Below are 22,097 nucleotides of genomic sequence, written 5' to 3' on the forward strand. Positions count from 1 at the left end.
TGTCTAGGGTTTATTAATCATCGGACCTCAAACCGTTCACAGGATAAGGTGGTCAGCCCTATGCCCCGGTATAACCTATGTCCTGTAGTGTTGAGTTCTCAAGGTTGGTTTAGCTGCTTTGCAGGATGAAAAACCCAAGGATAAACAGGAAAAAACCCTACTGTCCATGCCCAAGACCGGCTAACTTGGCTATGGCTGAGGAAGATCCTTCAGTTCCTCATGTCACTGACAGGAATTGAACCTAGGACCCTCCTTCCCCAGGCATATGGTTATGAAGTGCACAGCCACTAGGCTAACCGCATGGACTTAAAATATATATATTATAAATTTAAGTTAGATTAATTTTTCCCCTATTAAAAACTACCCAGCACGTCAACAACTAAATTGGGTAAATTTTTGGCACACGCACAGAGGTGTAGTCTTAAACAAAAATCCAGCATTATTGTTATTATTATTGTGATATGCGACGGCCATATGGTAGAGAGACTGTCATTTTTTCTGAAACGAAAATGACAAGAGTGCAAACTGCTATGTTTTGACTGAAAGCTGGAAATGCATTATAAGTCTCATTATTATTATTCTTATAATTTATTATAATGAATTTAAAAATTTTGATACTTTTAAAAAAGTACCAGAGCGTCGCCCTGGCCTGACTACACCCCTGCACATGCACATAAAAAGGTTTGCCGCCCCTGGCCTAGGAGAAAGGATAGTAAAAAACTGAAGAATAGCAAACAATATGGGAAGAAGACATAGAAAAAGACTAAGGACAAAAAAAAAAGAAAAAAGAAAAAAAAAAGAGCCAGTACCATCACTGGGAGGTCTCCATTATGAAGAGGTGGCTTACATGGAGGGGAGCTTGGTTGGCCAAGTAGATAATGATCCCCCCCCCCCTTTTCACAGTATTCAAATCCCACTGACATAGATGTTTGTGAATAGGTAGTAGATGAATTCCATTTGTCCAGTACAAGATCATTTCCCTTCTTACTGGAAGAAGCGTTTGATCAGGTCCATGAAGCAGTGTAGCTATGCTTTTAGTACCCTTTGCAAATTTGAAGATAAGTACCTTTTACAGCATGACAATTTTAATAATTGTCAAAATATCCTGCCACTGGCACCTTTGGCAGTTGCCCCATTGCCAAAGCATTCCTATGCCTTTGGTTCTGCATTTTGTCTCTACATCAGATTTCTGAATTATCTGACCCTTGGACTACTACCACAGCCAGGGCTGACGCTACCATTTAGGCAAACTAGGCAACCTAGGGCACAAGCCATGAAGGGGCACAAAACTTCAATCTATGCTTTATTCATACTTTACTAAAATATCAAAATAAAATAGTGATATATGATTTACGTATCGATTCTTTTTCCTTATCCCTCAACACATCACACTATTTTACTATTTAACTCTTGGTTCTTTTTTGTTCCTCACCTAAATGATTTGAACTTACCGCTATTTAAAATTCAGTTAAGATAAATATTTTAAAATATTAAATTTCGATATTTTATAACTTTTTTTTTGTAAATGAATTATAACAGAGAATTTTCAAATTAATTATAAAAGAAAATAAAAAAACCCTATTAATTTAACCTGAAAGAAATTTTATTTTGTTTAATGTCAATTAAAAACATTTTAGTTTATGAAATACGGGGCGCACTTGTAAACTTTGCCTAGGGCGCAAAATAACCTGGCACCCGACAGTGACCACAGCACTAACATAAAATAAGCTTACAGTGTTTGGGTGGAATTCAAATGAAACTTCTCATTTTCACTACTTTGTTAACATCCATTTTGACTATTCTTATCACTTTCATACTGCTTTCATTTTCATTGATTTCTAAGCTACTCAATGATCTTTTTCAACTGAAACTATATTAAAAATTTGTTCAATGATGACGACTATTTTCTCAGGAACCTTTAAACCTATTATATTAAAATATTGGATATTACGGATCCATCCATATATCACAGCCAGATATAAAAAAGAAAATGAAAAGTTTTTAAATTATCAGTGATTATAAGGTAACCTTTGACATCTAAGTTGCCTTGGCCTTGCCCTACTTAAATACAAAAACTCTTCTCACGAGCTCATATGAGCGTCAATTATTTTTTGCTGCCCTGACAGATGCTTGAAACTGTTGGTTCTCATCAGACACCAGAATTGACCATTTTGATTTTTGACTGTTAATAATGATTTTGTTTCATTTCATGAAACAAAATCCTTATTAACAGTCAAAAAACCTGGGCATATTATCCACAAACTCGCTTTTTTTTTTCATATTCCGTTATACTATGTTGTTAAATTCATTATGAATGACCAACAAAAATAATTCTTGAAAGTGGTACGTGCTGCAGAATGATCAAATAAACCATGAGGGATTTGAGATGATTTAGCATTTATCTCCCTACCCCCCCCCCTCCAAAAAAAAGCACTTCAGTGTCTCTATAAACTGGAAGTCTGCACATGAGGTGCAATTCTACCATTCCTATAAAAATAATAAAATCAATAAATAAATTCTTCTTACAATATCAGTTCTCCATCAATATTTTCATCCCAACACAATGCGCTGATTAAATAACCAGTCACCTTCTAATGGCGCAAATCAATCTACAGCAGATTATCGATAGTTTTATTAATATAAAAAAAGTAATCAACATTCGATATTTCTTAAGTTTTTCTCCAAATTCATACGAAATAGTCCACTGAAAAAAAAAAAAAAAGAAATCAATGTCTTCTCCTACCTGCTTTAAAAGCAAAACTTACCCATAGAATTTCCGGTAAAAGACAGCAAGACTTCGTGAAATGTGACGTTGCTAATGGGGCTATTTTGAAAGTAAACGCATTATTAATTCGATTCATTTGTTGATATGCAATTTAAAGCACAGTTTACGCTGACCACAGAGAATGTCAAGTGCCCACGTCCAGCTCACTACCTACCTTATTTGGAGGTACCCAAACCCGACACCAGTGACAGCCAAGCTTCCGTGACGTACCTAGATTCCCTGCTAACATCACCAAGCTGACTACGCTTTCAACAGTCTTTCTGACCACGTGCTCAACTTCGCAGGAGTGGGTGTGGGTGGTCTGGGCGGAATCGGTTTGACGCTTACCTACGCCATCTGAATAAATATCTACCTCCCCTCACCAACACACACACAGTTGCTGTGAACGTATAAGAATTGTACAAAAAACAAAAGGGAAGAATAAGATGTATACGACTTTAGCTGCGATCATACGAAAGGCATGCTCTGAAGGTGAAAGAATTAAAGATTAAATCAGCAGTTCCCCAATTTTTTATGTTCGTGTGCAACCAAAATCTCTTCAGGAGATACAATAACCATTGATAAATAAATGGATTTTAAAAATTACGAATTTTGTCGAAATCACTTTAAAATCGTTTTAACCAAAAAACAAAAATATTTCATTCATACAGACGAAGAATAAAAATATACAAAAAGTCAATTAATATACGATATGTTTATAATATTTTTATTAACTGGGCAAGTCCAAGACTCAGCAGGAAGACCTCGATAACCATTATTCACAATATACTTATCATACCTCCAGCCATACATCAAAATACCGCGAGAGGTCCAAAACTACCATTATTCATACAATATGTATCAACCCTCTCCATAAACTAATTCATCAACAAACTTGATAACCACTTCAGGCAACTGATTCCACTCATTTACCACCACCCACGCAGCAAAAAATCGAAACATTACATGATCACTGGCCAGACTTTTACCTAACTTTCAATTATGACATCTTGTTCTTTTCCCTCCTGCCATATATTGAAAAATTTCTTTGACATCCACTCTTACTGAAACCTTTTTAGTAGCTTATGTTAAGTACCTCTCCCTTCCATCTAACGACCGATTTTTGTAACACAAATCGTCAATTTATCCTTTTTTTTTTTTTTTTTTTAGCAAATCAGAGAACAATAAGGTACATGATACAGTAGCGCACTCAGGATTTAATCTTGGAGGGGGCCGAGCACTCAAGATAATTTTTTTTTAGAGGGGGGAAGGAGAGTTGAGTAGACGATTTGAGAATGCACACTACATTGTATACGACCTATGACTGAGCATCTGCAGTGATCGCCAATACATGATACCCGTGATCTCCTCTGGCCCGGCTCGGGCAAAAAGAAGTAGCGCTCGGTCCTCAAGAGTACTACTTCGTTCGCCTTGCGTTCACAGCGGCCGTGATTCCCAAGAGCTATACGTTCTTCCCACCTTATGTGGCCGCTAATTCATAAGTAGTATAGAAATAGAAGACACAACATAAATTTAAAAAAAAAAGAATTTTAATTAGGAAAAGATTTTTGGAAATTTTTCTAGTGTTTTTTCCTTTTTCTTTTGAGGGGGCTAAGGCCCCTTGGCCCGCTTCCTGGGTGCGCCACTGACATGATACATCCTAATGCCTTATAAAGATGGATAATGACTTCTTTGCCACGTTCCTACTAATATGTATATTCTGAAGCATTCAAATCATCTGCTATGCTGTTATGCTAATTCTCACGATATGTTCTCTGAACTTCAGTGTCTGTCAACCATGATCCCCAAATCCATGGCCTCATCAATTTCGAGAAGTGAAACCCCAATGAATGATACAGATATTGAAACTTTTTCAGTTCACAGTGCATAACTTTACATTTTGCAACAGTGAAAGAAAAACGGTTAGTTTCATCTCGAAGGATCTTCTGTATATATCTCTTATTTACTACTGCCCTCCCCCCTAACTTAGAATCATCAGCAAACTACTAAGTAACACTCCTTAAATTATCTCCATTATCAGCAATATAGAGATTAAACAGGGGTGGATTAAAAACACAGCCCTGTGACATGCCACTGATCATCTACTTGTTCTTTCATTCTACTCCACCATAAGCTATTCTTTTATGTCATAGTCTGGCAACCATTCGATCCATCTCACCAACACCATATCCATCTCCATTCGCTGCTCCCGTTTGCTTAACAGATTATAACGCAGTATCCCAAAAACTTTAGAGCTTCTCAAATTCAGGTAGACTCTACGCGAGAACCTAGAGAAGATAGTTTTCAATTATCTGTTGCGTGACTTCGATACTCACCAATGCCGTAAAACTGCTTTCACAAAGATATACAGATGTAAATGAACGCGAATAACTACATCACTTTTGTAAATACATTTGAATATTTTGCACAAAATTTTTCAATGCTCTTTTTCTTTTTGGATGAATAATCGTTAATAAAGCCCAAGAATTCTTGCTTTTCATCCAGATTGAATTCACAATGAAAAGAAATGGATTTCTCACCAAATCCATTGTTCCCTCTTTTAATATCAGGAAGATACAAAATTCTTCAAGAAGAGCTAGGTATTAAGTTAGTTCTAAATTTAACAACCTTCGGTATTTTGTATTAGCTGAACAAGTTTACTTGAGTGCTAGCGATACATGAGATCAGGAAATAACTTCCAAATATCAGTTAATGAGTAATGTAATAATTTTTGGCAATATAACACCATAGTCTGATTTAGAATATAATTAACTGACGGCAATCAGAAAAATAACCGTGCTATAATACCAAAAAAAAAAAAAGGTTAAAAAAATCATAAAATTATCTTCAAATGAAAGTAGACTTAATAAATATTCCTCACATCTTGACAAAGTTTGAACAAGATATTCTCCAACCAGGAGAGAGCGAAAAAGGACGTCTGTAACATTCTCCTTCCAACTGCACTAAGTAGGGAAGATAAATAATTTTTCGATTCATAAAATATATTTTTTAAAATACATTAAGGAATACAATAGGCAATAAAAACGATTTGACCAGATCCATAAGCGATTTATATATACAGTATATATATTTTTTTTTTGGGGGGGGGGGGTATCGAAAACAGGTGCATCTGAAGCTGTTAACCTAGAATAGGAGAGACTTAAAAAATTATTATTCCAAGCGGGATAATCCAGAATGAAATGTGGAAATATAAAATATACGAAATTTATAAAATTACTTTTCCATTGTACGTTTCATATACATAATAACCATCTGCCGCAGGAAAATCGAATGTGGTAGGGATTTTCCTCTCGGAAACTCCAGTTTTTCATTCCGCGAAAAAAGCAAATGGGGCAGAAGAATACACGCAATTTACAGACAATACGCTGGCCTCATATTCTTAGTTGCAAAAACAAATAACCAGATGTGTGCGAAAATATTACATATCATTCATCCCTGTACATTATTTTGTAACAGATGATTATATTACAGCTGCATTAACCTTTCCAAATTCCTAAGACAATCAATTACTTTTTCTTAAAAATGAAACCAAACGGCAATAATCAAAAACAAAATCAGGCAAATTTCCGAAAGGTGAAAAAAATTACAGAAAACTGTTACCTTTTTATTGTGCGTTTCTGTTTACGTAATAAACGTCAAGAATGTTAGCACCAGATTTGTTCATAAGACATGACTGATATCCGAGAAGCAATTAAACTCACTGCATGCACGAGTCATTAGTGTATTAAAGTTATTCCTCACACTTGAGTTTCATCAGTATCGTGTCATTCCGTTACATCTGTGCCGAGCAAAAAACAAAAAAAGTCACGCAAACGATAAACCAATGTTTATTTTTAAAATGCCTACATTTAATGTAACAAACGTATCTTACTTCAAATTGCACTATAAAGTGACATCGTGAGGTCTACTTGAAAGGATCCTCTGTAACCAGGAAGAAAGCTTTCTCTGATCATTCACTGCATATAATAGTGGATGTCTTCCTTTCAAGCTTCTCCACAAACGCAGGAGTTCCTCTGGGATCTGTTCTATCATCTACCCTCTTTCTTCCATGCATGAACGAACTACTCTCAATCACCACTACTTCTATCCAACTTTGCATACTAGAGTAAACTTCATCCTACTCATCCGACATATCACCTGCAACCAATGATAAATGATGATCCCCACAAAAGGGATCGCAGCTCTCCTAACCTTTCCCTCAGTAATAGACAAATCACCAGACTGGATCAATCTCGCTCCCAGGACTGACATTTCCTTCCAGCCTATCCTCACATTAATCTACTCTATAATATAAAATGATAAGCCTTTTTCTGTAATAACGTTTTTGTGTCACGTTTTTTGTCAAGTTATTTGAAACTCAGGACTACCCTGAGGTGTCGAGTCTTCATAATTCGAGCCATCAGAATTCAAGGAGAACAGGCCTACCAGTTCGAAACTCGGGGGGTTGGGCTCCGTATGCGCCAGGGGGGAGAGACCCCCCTTTCTAGTTTTCAAAATTCGAGTCATTAGAATTCAAAGAAAACCAGCCTACCAGTCCGGAACTGGGGGGTTGGGCGCCGTATGCCCCAAGGGGGACCCCCATTCGAGTCATCAGAATTCAAGGGGAGAATTGTCTACCAGTCCGGAACTCGGGGGGGTAGGCATCAGGGGGAGAAACCCTCCCTTTCGAGTTTTCAAAATTCTAGTCATCAGAATTCAAGGAGAACCGGCCTACCCGTCCGGAACTCGGAGGGAGGGGTTGGGCGCCGTAGGCGTCAGGAGGGCTAATCTCCCCTAGTGTAATATAAAATTCTAACCACTAAGTTAAAGAAGACTACGTTTCAGGAGCCTCCGTAGCTCAGTCGGAATAGGCGAAATCCTTTGATTGGAAAGACCTGGGTTTGATTCCAGTCCATAACGCGAGAAAATTATCAGATCTCTTTCGACTAAAGGTGAGTTACCCAGTCTCATACGCGAGTAGAAGGTTATTTCACCCAGAAACTCGGGTATTCTGTCCCTCACAACAAGGCAAACCGGTTCGTGAACAAACACGGATCTACGGTCATAAAATACATATTGAATCCCTCACTAGGAGGGCTCAACCAGTCTTAAGGGACGGTCGAAGAACGGGGGGGGGGTGGTACCCCACACGAATAAATAAACTACGTTTCATCCATTCAGCTACTAACTCTGCACAAGTCAACCCATTCTCAGAATAATATTCCTGAGCATGGGTTGATGTGCACCCAAACTTCTCTAATCTGAGAAGTTTGGGAAGTCTTAGGCTGAGAGTTGATCGCTCCATTCCTGACACACTTTAGCCTCTATCTCAAGGGGCACTGCTTCATTTCTGTCTTTTCTGCAGGTTATTACTTCCATGGCCATTGCTCCAGTGAAACCGGCAAATATTATTTCCTTGCTTCCTATTGGGTCTGTTAAAACAAGATCTCTTTTCAGTCAAACTATACAGTGAATCTGCTTCTCTTCTTCCTAATTTACTCCATCTATCTCTGTCCTCTGGAAATTTTCCCAAAAACCATAATCTCCAATTTATCAAGAAAAATGTGAATAAATTTATTCTTTCCCGTCCCTCACATACGGCGCAGACTTTGATAGAGAAATAGTGCGTAAAAATAAAAAAAAAGCTATTTCAATTATTATTTTTTTTATTTCACTGACATCTTTTGGATAGAGGCTATTACAATGGAGTCGTTTAATTTTGTAGTGTCCCCAATAATATGTATAGTTGATGACAGTACACTCTATTCCTCTTATTCATTAGAAAAATCGTATGACATCCTAGCATTCCGAATTTCAAGATCACCAATACCTTTACTGACTTCTCTTACCATTCTCTAGCAGGGTGAGGACAACCTCGTTAATTTCACTGCTATGCAAATCAAGTCCTGCATCACAAGAGAGATCTAACCACTTCATTTTACCTTTAATAATGATACTAAAAGTAATATCAGATTTCTCTTCTTGGTTAATTCTAATTTCTGCCTTTTGCCTAATAAAAACACTCACATCCACACCCTCTAAAAATCTTGATGTTTTCTGCTCAAGACATAACAGAGCTAGCTACATATAAATATCAAAATACATCTAACTTTAAAGAGACTTGTCATATTTGGAGTGGTTCATCAAAATATCCTAAAACTGAGCGAAATTATCCAGGGCAATTCCGATTAATTTCACTTTCTTATAGACGTTATGTTTCTGCTTTATGCATTTTCTACTCACTTTCCAACCATGTCTTTTTTGGTTGAGTTCTTTGGTTAGAAATACCTAAGCTGGAATCAATTAAGCTGGACGCGAAGAATATTTATATACACTTTTCAGCTGAACGCAAGTCTCATAAGAGATGGCAGGGCTTTTCACCCTGAAACTTTCGTGACGAGGGGAATCCTTATATGGGCTTTTTCAGTTGAAGGTGAGTTAGCCGATCTCATACGGTAACAGGGTTTTTTTCTCCCGGAAACTCGCGTACAGACAAATTGGCCTTCAGAACACACGCAATTGACGTACAAAAATTACTATTGTTGCTGGTGATAATGGAAGCAGTGTCGTAGTTGGAGAATTAAGTAGTAGTGGAGAGGATGAGATATATCTAGCGAAGTAAAGTAGTGTGCCTCCCACGATGAGTCCTTAGACTCCCTGGAGGTGTCACGTAGTAATAACAATAATAACTTTTTTTTTTCCGTCTAGCAAGACAGAAGTGCACAATTAATGGTTTCGGCGTCATTACAAAATATTTTCTAAAAATATATTCATGGACACTGCTGAACTCGCTTCCATAATTCTTTCCTTTCAACCTGTACACACACACAAGCAGCTGCTGGTTAATATCTACATGCTGAGAAACTTCAAATTCGCTGAATCCTCCACCCCTATTCATCTTTCATCCCCTTCTACTTTTTTCCCCTTCGGCACAGTCTTCTTTTATAGTTTTCTCCAACGGCTATCAATTACAACCACCAGTTGTTCAGTAAGCATATCAAAAAAGTTTATTCTTTCTCATTAATTCATTAATCATTGCATGGAACTTACGTGCTACATGTTGTAGAACCTCTCCTGTGCACCGTTGATGAATTAAAAAACGTCACAGGTGCTGATTTCTATTAATATATTCTGGTGTTTCTCCTTTACAAAGAAATGACTATTACTTTTAACGAAACGTCATTATTAAAACAGGTGGTACGATTAGAATCAAAAAAACTCTCAAAGACATCTCTTTGCTCTATAGTTGCGTTCTGTATCAGTTAGCTGGTAATGCAAATTTGCTGTTTTAAATATCTATACTTGGACTCAAATTTTCTATGTATATGGGAAACTTTCCAAGCCATTCTTAAGTATGTTTGCATTATTTAACCCTTAGTCCGACCAAATCTATTGTGCACAGATCTGGTCATCTGGATTTCTTGGTGATGTGGAAGTGGTGAAGAGGATTCAGAGGCGGGTTACGAAAATTGTTGCAGGCCTGTGGGATGTCTCCTACGAGGATAGATTGAAGGTCTGTGGGCTTCAAAAACTAGTTGATAGACGTATGAGAGCAGATATGATAGAGGCATATAAGTTATTAAAGGGGTTTTATAGGATTGATACTGATAATCTTTTTAAGACCAGTGAAGGAAGGGAGAGAACGAGGGGTCATCCCTGGAAATTGTTAGAGTGTGGTTAACAAGGGAGTTAGGACTAGATTTTTTGCTTGGAGGGTTGCAAATGGGTGGAATGGGTTGCCAGAGGTGGTTGTGAATGCTTTGTCTGTGAATGAGTTTAAGGGGAAGTGCGACAGGTATTGTGTGAATAACGGTTAGTAGGTCAATGTAAGTCTCCCGTGATGAGTCTTTTGACTCCATGGAGGCACCTTACATAATAATAATGTACTAATGTGGAGAAGAGGGTCTGCCTCTGCGCCTGAATGAATCCTCCCCTCTCCCCCCGTAAGACACAAATCACTTTGTTGACAGCTGATTAGAGCTACGAGGCTTTGTCCTCTCAAATTCCTATGATGAATCTGAAGGTATCACTGGGAAAAGAAATGACAAGAAGCATCTGAAAGGTATAGAAAGCTCATGGTGCTAGAGTTTTCTTGTTATTAATTTTAATAGAACCTGCTCTATGTCAAAGTCTTTCTCCACAATGGGAGATGTAGAAAGAGATCTCAATCATAACCATATAGGATCAGCCTCGTACTTTTTCATGTTAATATGCATTTCCTTTCGCATTTATCCTTCATTCCATCTACCTTTGTTCTCTGGAATAGTCTTCTCTGAACCTTTTTCCAAAGAGTACTAATTAAATCTAACTTAATTAGCATGGATATCCGACAGTAACTTGCATTACAATAGTTCCCTTCATGTGTCATAATACCCAACTTTTAAACTCATTATCATGTCAGTTACGGATACTCTTTTCAACCGATTCTACAACATCCGATTACTTCTGAAAAATGATTTCCACCTTCATAATGAAAGACAAAAACATATCAACGACAATACAATTTGGAGAAATGCTTCACTGGGGTTTAAATAACATGATTCCCGATTGTTCTAGATGACCTGCATAACTTTTGGAATCTGAGAAGATTAATGAGAAGAGGTAGTCAATACCGCCAATAAATATGAATTTTATAGTCACATTAGATAGACATATATATTAGAAAAAACAACCGATAAAGGGTTATTGGACTTAATTAACTTTTGTTTTATTTATATAATTTACTTCGTTTTTTTTTAACTAATAGCATCTATTACAAGGTTATCATTAACTGACTCATGAAATTTATTTAATTGTAATAAATCAAAAACCGATAAGTTTCAGCTGTTATTCAGTAAAAATTCACAACACACACTCGAGAAGTGATCCCCCCTATCTATCCGTATACTCGCTCTGGATCTGCCACTGATTTCGGAGAAGCATTTAAATTTCCGTAAATAACTACACTTGGCAATATCACAGCTACACCTGTTTTCCTAAGTAGCATTTTATCGCTATAACCTTCTAGATACACCTACATTTGTAGAGAACACCTACGCCAAACTTATATGGCACACCCAGAACAGAAGCGTTGGTATAATAAAAATCTTAGGAAAAATCTTTCAAGCCTTTTATAACTAGTTTTACACTGAACTGAATCAACTGTTAGAAACAGACATTCAAGTGTTGTGTGTTTCATCAGAATCCCTAATGCTGAAGATTTGGATTAGCTAGTTTGGAGGTTTAAAAGGGATTTAAATCTAGGTGAAAATCTGCGTCCTTATACCCAAGGATCCAATTTTAATTTTTTTTTTTTTTCATGCACACGCAACTCTGTCCTGTAAAGCAAAATGTACAAATGATGAATTGTTATAAAAAAAAAAAAAAAAATATATATATATATATATAAATGAAAAATGAAACGCTTATAAAATATATATATATATATATATATTTTATAAGCGTTTATATATATATATATATATATATATAAACGCTTAACGTTTTAAAATACCACGTCGAAAAGCAAACAGCGTTGCGGTCATCACCATGTGAGGCTGCTCTTCCAAGATTAACAAAAGGCATGAACTTACACATGCCAAAAAAAAAAAAAGTGAAGTATTTCCGAAATATTTGCTTCTGATGAAATATTTTCATCACATTAATTTGATAGTTGCCAACACAAGGAACCAGTAATTACCAACTAAACTGCAAAAAAGATTTCATAATTGCATTCAAATTTAAGTTTATTATTCATATTAAAAAACGATACCAACTTATTACGCCACATGGATAACTGGCCAACAGAATTAATTAAAAAATTGAAGTCGATGCATTCTCTAACTCTTAGACGATATGGCGTTCCTAAAGTCCACAAAGATGGAGTTCCATTACGCCCTATTGTGGACGGTATCAACTCTCCTACCTATCTGTTGTCTAAGCAAATCGCAAAACTCCTACAACAACATATTCATAATTCGGATACTTATGTTAGAAACTCAACATTTTGTAGAGAAATTAGAAAACATCTCCATCTCCGAAAACGATCTACTAGCCAGCTTAGATGTCCCATCTTTATTTACAAACATCCCTGTAGTAGAAGTCATCAACATTTTGGGTACTTTGTTTCCACAAAATATCGCTTCGCTGTTCAGTCATTGCCTAATATCAAACTATTTTTTATGGACGAAAACCATTTACCAGCAATTGACTGGCTTGGCAATGGGCAGCCCCCTCTCACCATCTTGTGCCGATCTTTTCATGGAAGATCTTGAAAGTAGAATTTTATCTCAAACCCACAATATGGTGGAGATATGTGGATGACATCTTCATTGTGTGAAACCACAAAAAAGATGACTTATTTGAATTCCTAAATAAGATCAACTCCTTTCACCATTCAATCAAATTCACTCTGGACCTTGAAAAAGAAAAACAACTACCATTTCTGGATATCCTAATTAAGAAGCAAGCTAATGGTCGTTTCAACCTCTCAGTTTATAAAAAGCCCACGAATACAGGACGTTATTTACACTTCAGCTCCTCCCACCACATTTCGCAAAAACTCAGCATTGTAAATCGTCTTGGATATCTTTTTGAGCTGTCCGGATTACAACAGACCAAAAAGATATCCAAGACGATTTGACACTGATATCCAACAACCTCATCTTGAATGACTACCCCCGGAGACTTGTTAACAAGATTCTGTTCTCTGATCCACCACAAAGACAACAAGAAGACACTCAATATATTACCACAATCATCATTCCATACGTGGGGACAGCCTCTAACAAGGTTGCTAAACTCCTCAAACCACATAGAATAAGAGTGACCTTTAAACTTAAAGATACAATTCGAAAACTCTTAAGATCTCCAAAAGACTTCCATCCGTTCTTTAAATATGCTGGAGTTTACAATATCCCATGCTCGTGCGGTTTAAGTTACATCGGCCAAACTTCAAGAAGCCTTGAGATAAGACAGAGAGAACACATTGGATAAGTCAAAAACAACAGACAAGATACATTGGGCTTATCTTCCCATTTCTCCACAACCAACCATGTCATTGAGTGGTTTATATTTTTAAAAAGCCACAACAGTCGCCAGTTCTGTAGAAAAGCTTAATAGGAACCAAGGTTTAATCTTATTAAACCTTGATCTAATTAGAGATCTGGAAGACCCTAATTAGATCTCTAAACACACAAGACATGAACTTTAGTACTAACTATAAAACGTTCCTAAAGAAGTGAAATCATGTACGCGCCACACGTGTATTGCACACGTTCAGTGTTGTTTTGTAATTTATAATTAGAGTTCTGTTAATGTCTAGTCTGTAATATTTTTGTTAGCTTTAGTTCCTATCATCAGTCCTGTACCCTGAAGATGCCAACAGCTTAAGTTGGTGAAACTAGTGGATATTAAAATAGTCTTTTCTCAGATACTTGATCAACATTTCCCAAACATTCAATTTACATAAGTTTATTGTTATTTTTTAAAAAAGTGAAATCACATCCTTTGTAAATATTTTTATAATTTATTCGAAACAACAGCCGTGCCTCTTTAGAATGCAATCACAAGCATTTTAATAAAATGTTACATTCGACTTTGAAATAATGCTGGATCTAATATCCACTTTACTTATATAACAAGCCTTTTATTTCAATCGTGGATGGGTTCGAGTTTATTTTTTTTTCCCCTCAAATTCTGGAGCAGTGTGTGCGTGCGCCTCCGTAGATCAGTTGGTTTGGACGAAGCCATTTGGGTTCGAATCCTGTCTAGGAAGCGAAGAATCTTTATCAGGGCTTTTCAATTGAAGGTGAATTCGCTGGACACATACGGAAGTAACAGTCTTCCTACCAAAAACTCGGTTTTTCATCCAGCAACCAGAAGAACACACACTATATATATATATATATATATATATATATATATATATATATAGGCATACGACTATCCACCTTGTGCTAAAAGTATGGTTAGGAAAGTCACTCTGAACAGGCCGTGAGTTCTAATAGCCTGTAAGTACAAGAGATTATATAAGTTTATTATTTTTTAAGGTGAAATTAGTTCCTCTGCAGATATTTTTAAAATTTATAGGAAACAATAGCAGTGCTTCTATGGAGTACTGCTACTCAGAACATCCCATATTAAGCTGATCTAGTAAAAATTTAAACCATTGCTCATATTAATAAGAATTCATGAGCATACAAATCGATTGGATACAATCGAATATTTTAGAGACTGCAGACTACCTGTTCCTGCCTGCCTAATAACATTCAAATAAGAAAACTGAAAGAAGAGAAATGAAAATGTACGATTACAATTACTATAAGCAGAAATATATTTCATAAACAGAAAAAGGTACAAAACTATTGATATACAACTAATAAAATTAAGAGGTTTAAAACCTATGAAAAATTATAACAATAATATGAATGTTAAACAGACCCACTGTCTCCTCTATGATCTGATATTTACATGACGTAAAATATTTTGGTATATCCTACGAAACAGAAGTAAATCATGTGAATATCAGTGAGAGTTATTTCTATCGTTTCACAGCAGTTCTTGCTTCTTTTTGATTCTAAAGACAGGATTGTACTCCGAAACGTAAACAATTCAGTACGTAGCTTCCCACGTAATATTAAAGCTGAGGTTGAAATTATTTTTAACAATGCACCTGAAACGGAATCAAGACTCGCCAGCAGCTCAATCAAAATTCTAGAACGTACATACCAATCGCAAAAAACAGTCTCCGTAGCTCAGTCGATATAGACGAAGCACTTTGGTCGGAAAGACCTGGGTTCGATTCCTCCAAACACGTGAGGAATCTATCTGTTCACTTTCGACTAAAGGTGAGTAAGTCGGTCTCACACAGAGGTAAGGGGTTTTATAACCCGGTAGCTCAGTTTTTATCGTCCCCCAGAACAGGCAATCCGGCCCCATGAACACACACACACATCTAGTCACGAAAATTGTCCCCCCTTCCTCAACGCCTGACTCTACGACAAGCAGGTTGGGGGTTCTCCACAGTCGCATAACATAGCGGAGCCTCTAAGCGGGATAAAAGCGCTTTAAAGAGGAAGATATACATATCGCACAATACGCCAAATCCATCGACGATTCCCTAAAGTACGACACGACAAGCAATGTGCAATTCAACCACTCTCAACATACACAACTGTATTCTTCACTTAGTACATCTTCATGCAAGTCCCCTCGAATAGCATTTTTTTCTCTCCCAAAAACCTCGATTTCCATTTGGTAAACTATTCTCAATAACTTGACCACTCACCCATAAGGTGTAATATCTACAGCAACAATACTATACCTTCTGCAGTCGCTCCTGGGTGAGATTTATTTATTTATTTATTTAAAAAAAAAAAAAAAAAAAAAAAAAAAAGCTCACGACGATATCAAGATCCCTCCTGACCGTGAACGAATCAAAATAAGAGATAACAATCCTCATTTCTCTCCCAACAACACTCTAGACCGTTCTTAACTAGCTTTCCTTCCACGACTCTTCTTGCTAATTACGATCATAATGTTGTCTGCTTTTCATTTATACGCTCCCGCGCTGTTCTTTTATGTGCTTACCAGGACGCGATTCTGCCATTGTTGTCCCCAGGCGTTTCCACTTCATAATAACATCAATTACATTTGATTCGTCCGCGCGGTTAGCCTTGTGGCTTTGCGCTTTGCAACCTACGTTCGATTCCCGTCGACGAGGTGAGAAGCTTAAGGATCTTCCTCGGTCAAATTAGCCGGTCTTGGGCATGGACAGTAGGGTTTTTTCCGCCAGTTTATCTGGGATTTTTCATCCCGCAAAGCAGGCAAACCAGCCCTGAACACACGCTTTGGGATACTACCAGGAATAAGGAGCAACCAACCTATTCCGCGGGATTATCGGTTACGGAAGCTTACGCGGTAAAATGTGTAGGCCTGCGCGAAAGCGTAACATACGATGATGGTGACAGTTGATTCGGGAAGCTGCAAAAGGGCAGAAATTTTTTCAAGTTGCAAAGGTGGCATCCTGACAGTGCCACGTCTGAGGTCAGTGAATCAAGCTGTTCATTACGGCCATTTTCCTGTTAATTTTGTCTATGAAGAATGCAAGACCGTGTGCTTCCTTTTATACCTGTATGGCCCGCGAGTGTGATATATATCTAACTAACGGACCATACATCGGTATAAAAGTCTTTGCACCACCCTTGTGCAATGGGATTACCATACATTCTTTCCACTCCTGTAGAATCTTTCGTGTTCTGACACTCAAATTATATAGACTGGTCAAGGGAATAGCCAGTTCAGCTGAACACTCTTTTAGCATCCCTGCTGATATCCCATCAGTTCCTATAGCAGAATTCTTATTCAGTCTGTGCAACAGCTCCAGTATTTCTCCTCATCCACAGGAGTTTCCTCATTTGGTGAAGAGGTAGCAGTGAGTTCAATGCTGCATATACCAGGTTGATGGATTTTAGCAAAATGGCTGCCCATTAGTTAAACAATCCCTTCTACATCAGTCACACGCATCCCATCTGAATTCAGTAGTTATTCTTTCATGTCGTTTTTTCAACTTTTACTGCTAACAAAGAATGCGTCTTCTTCTTCCTAACATGGATTTTAGGCCAAGTGGGGCCTGTTTCAGTCTCACGCCATATCTTTTTGGTCTTCCGATTTTTCTTTTTCCACTTATTTTATATCTGTATAATATTTCTGGTAGTCTGCTGTTGTCCGTTCGATTTAAATGTTCTAGCCATTTTTGTTTATACTGTCTTATGTAATAATTAATTGGTTTAATTTCAGGGATTGCAAAATTTATTCATTTGTTTGATGGTCCCACTTGGTATATCCAGCGGTTTTGCTGAGAAACTTCATTTTTGCTGTTTGAATTCGTTTTTCATCTTTCCTTTTTATGGTTCATTTATCGCTTCCGTATAGCACAGTTGGTTTTGACAAGACATTATGTAGCCTGATTCTAGTATGTTTTTGTACTAGGAATGGCTTAAATATATTATTTATTATGCCATTTACTTTGACAAATTTTGATATTTTGGTGTGTATGTCTTTTTCTTCTTCGTATGATAAATCACATCCCAAGTATCTGAAAGTATTTACCTGTTCTAATATTTTATTATCTATCACTATTTTACTTCTTAATGGGTTTTCTCCTTTGAATGCCATTATTTTTGTTTTTTTTCTTTAGATATTGTCATATTGTTTTGAGATATCATTTAATGATCTTTGTAGATCATCTGATGTAGCTAATACTATTTGATCATCTGCAAATAATAGTGTATCTAACTTCATTTGTGGGGTTATTTGTATACCAAATGGCAGCGCCGTCGCCAGATTAGATCCCGCCCTGAGACAAACAATTAAATATCGCCCCTGATGGATTATAAGACAAAAATATAAGAAAATCTCCAATTGATATTTTGTTTTTATTACAAGAGAAACATTAATGCAAAACGATTACATAATAATATTAATTAAATGTTTACAGGTATATAGCACAATAAAACTGTTTCTAAGCTCTTCTAAATTTAAATTATAAGCAATATCCGCCTCTATCGATATAACTGCTAGACCAACCAGTCTTTCTCGGGTCATTGCTGTTCGCAAATAATTTTTAATCAGTTTAAGCTTGTTTCTTTCCGCACTTGCTTCGTTAACAGAAATTATTAGCGTAGCGACGGCGCCAACCGAAATATGTCTGAACGAGCGCCTTTATTAAGCCGCGCCGTGAGGCAGGCTGCCTCTATGCTACTGCCAAATGGGTTATACTGTTTTTCCAGATTGATATATCTACTCTATAATATAAAATGATAAGCTTTTTTTTGCAATGTGTCACGTTTCTTGTCAAGTTATTTGAAACGTTTTGAAACTCAGGGCTACCCTGAGTGTCGAGTCTTCAAAATTCGGTTCATCAGAATTCAAGGAGAACCGGCCTACCAGTCCGGAACTTGGGGGGGGGGGGGGGGGGGGAAGCCTACCCGTCCGGAGAACCAGCCTACCCGTCCGGAACTCGGGGGTAGTGGGCGCCGTAGGCGTCAGGGGGGCACGTATATATATATTGAAAAGCAGAGATGACTCTTATCCTTGTCATACTCCTGTTGATATATCTTTCCATTCTGAGATGTGTTCTAATTTAACTACTATTTTATTTCCTGTACAGTGGAACCTCGGTTGGTTGCCAAACGCCTCTGTTCTCGAGCATATTTTCCGAACAAAAAACGCCCCGGTTTCCGACCAGAATTTCCGTTCCCGAACTGGCAAACGACAACCATGTGCTGAACTGTAAGGCATCCATAGACGTCAGCCTTCGTTCAGTGTAGACGCCTGCTCGAATTTGAAGTGAGTTTTCTTAATTTTCTTTGTGTTTTTTTTTTTTTCATAAATTATTATGAATTAAGCTACCATGGGGGCAGAAGAATAGTGGTAGCGGCAAAGCGAAAAAAAAAGTTGTTAGAACCACGATAGAAATGAAAAAAGAAATCATATCCAAACATGAAAATGGCGTTCGTGTCTCGGATCTTGCAATGCAGTTCGGTATGGCAAAATCGACTATCTGTACACTACTCAAAAATAAAGAGGCGATCAATTTTCGTCTATATTTTATCTATTTATTGTGTTTATTCTTTTTATGTAAGATTTTATGCATTTTCATTATGTTTATATGCATGAAGTACTGTTGTAAAGGTTTAAATAAACAATCATCTGGGGTTCGGGAACGGATTAATCCATTTTACATTAATTCTTATGGGGAAATGGTTTCAGTTTTCGAACAATTCGGTTTCCGAACAGCCTTCGGGAACGAAGGCTGTTCGTTCGAACGAAGAAGTTCGACAACCGAGGTTTCACTGTATATATTTCTTGAATGGATTGTAAAAGTTAGTTTGGTATGTTGAAATCAGTTAATATTTTAAACAATTTTTGTCTACTAATTTTGTCAAAGGTTTTGTCATAATCGATAAAGGCCACGTGTGTTTCTTTTTGAAATTCTCTTCTCTTTTCTATTAATAATTTTAGAGTAAAAATTGGATCTATGCAGGATCGGCCTTTTCGGAAACCATTTTGTTCTTCTAGTAGTTTGTCCTCTACAATACTCCTTAGCTTCTCTTTTAATATTCCTGCATATATTTTATAACCTGTATTTAGCAGGTTATAAAATATAGCAGACTAATTCTCCCATAGTTATTGCACTCATCTTTATTTCCTTTTTTATAGATTACGATAACCAGTGCTAGTTTTCCAAGAATTAAGAGTTTTTCCAGACATCCAAACCATGTTAAAAATTCCAGAAGTCTTTCATTAAATTTTTCACCTGCATTTTTGTATAGTTCTATATTGTGTTTTCCTATTTTTCATCTTCTTTATTGCATTTTTAAGTTCTAACATTGTGATATTTTCTGTTAGGTTAGTCTTAGTTTTATAACACTTCGTTTCATTGTTCTCATCTATCCAGAGATTTTGGAAATAAATGACCCATTTTTCTAAATCCATTGTTTGTATTTTTATCCTTTCTTTTACTTCTTTATTCATGGATTTTTTTACTTTATAAGTTTTGGGTTGTGATTACTAGGGATGTCGCTAGTGACCAGATCAAGATAAGATAAGGAATCGTGACGTGATTGGTTGTTCATTTGATTTTTCTTTGGTTGTTCAGGAATTTCCCTGGGGGCATATGTGTCAGTTAGGTCAGTTTTTGTGTTTTGGTTTGCGTATGGAATTATGGGTGATGGTAGAGATAAGGATTCGTGTTGTGATTGGTTGTGCACTTCTGACCAGAGCAAGAAAAGATAAGGAATCGTGACATGAATGTTTGTTGTTATCAGATGAATATAAGTGACATCATTTGTTAGTTGTAAATAAGTGACGTTATTGTTTTGAATGGAAACGGGAGATATATTAGTGGATAAGGATTCGCGTCGTGATTGGTGGGACACTTCTGACCAAATCAAGATAACATAAGGAATGTTTGTTGTTTCCAGATGAAGATAAGTGACGTCATTTGTTATTTGTAAATAAGTGATGTTGTTGTTTTGAATGGAAAGGGAGATATATTAGTGTATAAGGAATCGTGTCATGATTGGTGTGCCACTTCTGACCAGATCAAGATAAGATAAGGAATCGTGACGTGAATGTTTGTTGTTATAGTTTGGAACTTCGCTGGGCCCCTCGTCTGTCAGGGACATCACATGGTGTGTTTGGTTAGCTTATTGCGTTGTGGGTGTCTTTTAGAGATAAGAATCGCGATGTTATGTGTTTGGAAATTTCTGGGGAACATATGTCTCTCTGTGATACCACATGGTGTTTTGGTTTGGCTATGGAATTGTGGGTGATGTTTTTGAGATAAGATAGCTTGGAATTCTCCCAGGGTGACACACATGTCATTGTCATCATGTTTTGTCTTTGGTTGTCTATTGATGGCTGTACTAATTTTCCAATGCATTTTGGGGCATTTCTTTCCTGTTAAAGGAAGGGAATTCTTAGAGTAGAGTCGTGATGGTGGCAGCGATTAGGCTTTTCTGGATAATTTAATTATATGCTGGAGTCCCTGAAACACACACACACACACATTAAACATGAAAAGTCGCTAATGTATCCATGCTGATACTCTAATATGTACCCTATGATTATTCTTATGGAAAAAACTATTCAGTATTAGACTTACGCTTACCAAAACATACGAGCGGTGATTATTGAAATTAAAATTATCAATTGGTATGTTTAAGTTAAAAAAAAAATTAACTTACATTTCTTTCCAGAATGGGAACATTTTGTACTATCTACGTTTTCTGAATATTCCAAATTGTTGATTTTTAACATATATTCACAGCACACAACACAAACAAGTCTGAAAATGCAGTTGACTTTTTCATTATAGGTTACTTGGGCTAACATATATTCACAGCACCTGTCTTTGGCTGACTAATATATCCACCAGCGATCGGTAATTGTTGTCTAATTGTGAACTTTTCTGACTCGGGGGGATTGGAATTCTCCTGGTCTTACTTGAGGATTTGATAATACTTCCCCACACAACAATCCGAACGTCTTTTTTTTCATGACTCATGTTCTCCCTTTGATGTTTTGCACGGTATTATCAGTTCGGGGAAGTACGACTGTTTTTCTAGTGTAAAATTCTTATGACACATATCCTAAATTTATTCATTCCTGATTAAGGATTTTATAAAATCCTTAATCAGGAATGAATTACACAAAATGTAATCAAACAAACACTTTTATAAAGTGTTTGTTTGATTACATTTTGTGTAGCTAGGAAACAGGAATTTCTTTCAAATGAATATTAGCTCTGTAATATATATACTTTGTTAATTTCTAAGTGACCTTTTAT

At 36.7% G+C, this 22,097-nt stretch overlaps 1 protein-coding gene across 6 annotated transcripts in view; it reads right to left on the reverse strand.

Annotated features, from left to right (window-relative positions):
* Window positions 1-22,097, reverse strand: part of LOC150107833 (paxillin-like) — a 344,681-nt gene that overhangs the window by 220,378 nt on the left and 102,206 nt on the right. Inside the window, exon 1 of one of the 6 annotated variants that reach the window (XM_090392085.1) lies at window positions 2,940-3,057. The exons of 4 other annotated variants lie outside the window; for them this stretch is intronic. Coding sequence is in view for 1 of the 2 variants with exons in the window: in XM_090392083.1 (XP_090248209.1) it covers window positions 2,766-2,769 (4 nt within the window). In the remaining variant the exon portion in view is untranslated. One more of the 6 variants, XM_090392083.1, reaches the window with a different exon arrangement.

This window comes from Typopeltis vanoorti, chromosome 4 (genome assembly GCF_054136105.1).
Source record: "Typopeltis vanoorti isolate ZY-2024b chromosome 4, IOZ_Tvanoo_1.0, whole genome shotgun sequence".
NCBI classification, from domain to species: domain Eukaryota; kingdom Metazoa; phylum Arthropoda; class Arachnida; order Uropygi; family Thelyphonidae; genus Typopeltis; species Typopeltis vanoorti.